A 2,711-nucleotide genomic window follows, 5' to 3' on the forward strand; every position below is an offset into this window, starting at 1 on the left:
GCTGCCATCACTGGGGCCCAAGTCTCCCCCACGATGAAAAGCCCGTTGGTTTACACCCGCCCTGGTGGTTTTTGGTTTGGTCCGTTTGTTTTTTTTTGCTGCGTAGGTTTGGGTCTCTTGTTTTGTCGACAGATTTTAGGCTCTCACGGCACAGTGTCGTTTCCTCCCGTTTCACATTTCGGTGCACGCTACTGACTGGCCCTTTCAGTGGCTATCTTGAGTTGACAGTTTGGCCACCAGTCCACTTCGGTTCCTCACCCCCTTCTCACTCTATGCACCAAAATAATGGTCGTTCAGAGCGCCAAGGACGCCAACGTACCCTCATAGGGGTAAAAGTATTAGTTCTGATCGTGCATGTGGAGAATTGTTGTTAACTAATAAACAACTGGAGGGCAGACAGTTAAAACAAGAGTCGTATGGTTTTGAACACAGATCCAAGCTCGACATTTCCGCTGGTTTTCTTTGAACTCTGGATGCAACATGAATCTCATATGGCCTTTTTTTTTTAAAACTGAAAGTGAGGGCTTAAGTGGAGCTGCGCATTTACAAACATGTAATTTACATTCTGTGACCTCAGTTACCCATGTCAAAAAAGAAGATCATCCTGGAGTCATTCTGGACTCATCTGATGATTACAGTCAGGCTATTCCTGCAATTATCTTGGGAAGTCATCCCAAGCCATCCTGAAGTATGCCTGTTGGACGAAAAATGTAAATGTGATGACGAACCTAGACTCATCACAAAAACTACAGTAGGATGGTGTTCTGATGACTTCTACTGGCAGGGAGTGATTACCTTTTACAACTCCACGAATACTAATTGACAACTTCAGGATGAGGGAGAATTACTCCAGGATGGGTTCTAGCTAACTTAAGGATGACTGTCAATTATTCCAAGATGATCCTATAACCTCTCCAGGATGGAAGTGGATTACTCTGGAATGATCCCATGACAATTTCTGGATGAGTGTGGATTATTCCTGGATGATCCTATGACAGCTTCAGGATGGCTATTGATTACATCAGAATGGCCCCATTATATTTTCAGAATGAGTGTTGATTACTCTAGGATGACGTGGTGAAAGGGAGGCATGTTCTTGTCCTTGATATTTGGATTTAAGCGGGGACTCCAAGACAAGTTTATTTTCACGGTCTGATGCGTAATTGTTAGTTGTGGATTTTTGATGAAGGACACTAGCCATCCCTGCTAAAAGGGCCAGGTTTTCAAGTTTCTGAAAATTCATCCACGAACTTGCATCACCAGGCTGAGAAGTTGTGCTTTCAGCATGAGCTTTGTTACCAACTCTTATATAATCCAGTCCACTCTGCTTGGCTTTTTTGTCCTTGCATCTTTTCTCTGCAATTTCTTCCTCTTGTAGTTCGCGTAACACCCTCTTAAGTCTACCAGCGCTTCCCCGATTGCCACAGTCCATTAACATCTGCTTTTTCTCCAGTGCCCTTTGAAGAAACACCTGTTTTAGACCCTCTGTTGTGCCAGAATAGCTTGCAATTATCTCTTGAAAAATATCCTGAATCATTAGACACTGTTTCTTCACTAAAAAAAAGCAAGAGAAAAAAATATATATTTACATATAAACTTCAAAACAGAAAAGAACACATTGACCACTTGCAATATATCTTCACGCTCTAGACATAATATATAAATAAAGAGGTATTGATAATAAAGGACAAATGTACAATCTATCCATAATCAAGTAAGTAAGTTTTCCTTAATAGACAGTACACATTGTAAGCCTGAACTTGAACCTCCTGAAAAAAGTTGCCTAAATAAAATAGTTCATCCAAAAATGGCTGCCTTATAGTAGTGCCACAAGCTAAACGTTTCAGTCCGTTTCATAAGTGTTACATTTGTCTCTGGAGAGCAATCCAAGGCATATGTGGGGACATGCATGTTCATTTTTACTGTCCATTATTGGATTAATTAATCACAAATGTAGGTTTTTACTGAAACAGGTTAGTAATTTGTACCGTTATCCTGCAGTTGCAAACTTATTATAAAGGTTTACTTATTGTGCTTACCAGGTGATTGGAACAGAATCATAGCTTTAAAATCTCTCTCTTCGGTGATTGGCCGACCAGCTTCATCTACATTTTCGACCAGCCATTTACAAAGAACTTCCCCGGGATTGTCCAAAAGCAGGAAGTCACCATCTTTTCGAACACACACAGAATGATCACAAGTAAAAAACAGGACGTTGAATGAAACCATGATTATGTCCTGCTAGATATAAAAATCAGGAATTAGTTTGTGTGTGGTTTAAGTTTCAGAGTTAAAATACAAAGCATATCAAACTGATTAACAGATTTAATTGGAGAAAAAGCACCCCAAAAAGTACACTGACCTGGTGCAATTTCTATCTAATATGCCTAGATTTTGGACTACAAAGAAGTGTTAGGGCATGCACTGAAGGCCATTGAGGAAATTCACCTAATAATCAACTTTATTTTTGGAGAGCCAGAGTGTATGCTTAGGTCTTGCTGCTCAGGACAAATAGTAATAGCAAAGTAGAGGCATTATGAGAGAAATAGAAGAACTATCAATAAGTGAACCTTCACACTGGGGTTTGTGACAGGAAATCAAGTTGCCTATCCCCACAGATGCATAGAGAGTCAGATGCCTGCTACCCTCTGCCCACCGGCACCCCCAACATGAAAGGACAAGCGTTAAAAATGCAATAGGTTTCTTTTATT

The 2,711-nt window shown here is 40.4% G+C and overlaps 1 protein-coding gene across 1 annotated transcript; it reads right to left on the reverse strand.

Moving 5' to 3' along the window:
- Window positions 1-604: 604 nt before the first annotated feature.
- Window positions 605-2,244, reverse strand: LOC144824959 (uncharacterized). The gene is made up of 2 exons (XM_078683896.1): window positions 2,040-2,244; window positions 605-1,554 (listed from the first exon to the last, which is right to left on the reverse strand). The coding sequence occupies exons 1-2, from the start codon at window positions 2,227-2,229 to the stop codon at window positions 1,022-1,024; spliced, it is 723 nt and encodes a 240-aa protein (XP_078540022.1). The 5' UTR covers window positions 2,230-2,244; the 3' UTR covers window positions 605-1,021.
- Between the last annotated feature and the right edge of the window lie 467 nt (window positions 2,245-2,711).

Source organism: Lissotriton helveticus, chromosome 3_1 (assembly GCF_964261635.1).
Source record: "Lissotriton helveticus chromosome 3_1, aLisHel1.1, whole genome shotgun sequence".
Lineage (NCBI taxonomy): Eukaryota > Metazoa > Chordata > Amphibia > Caudata > Salamandridae > Lissotriton > Lissotriton helveticus.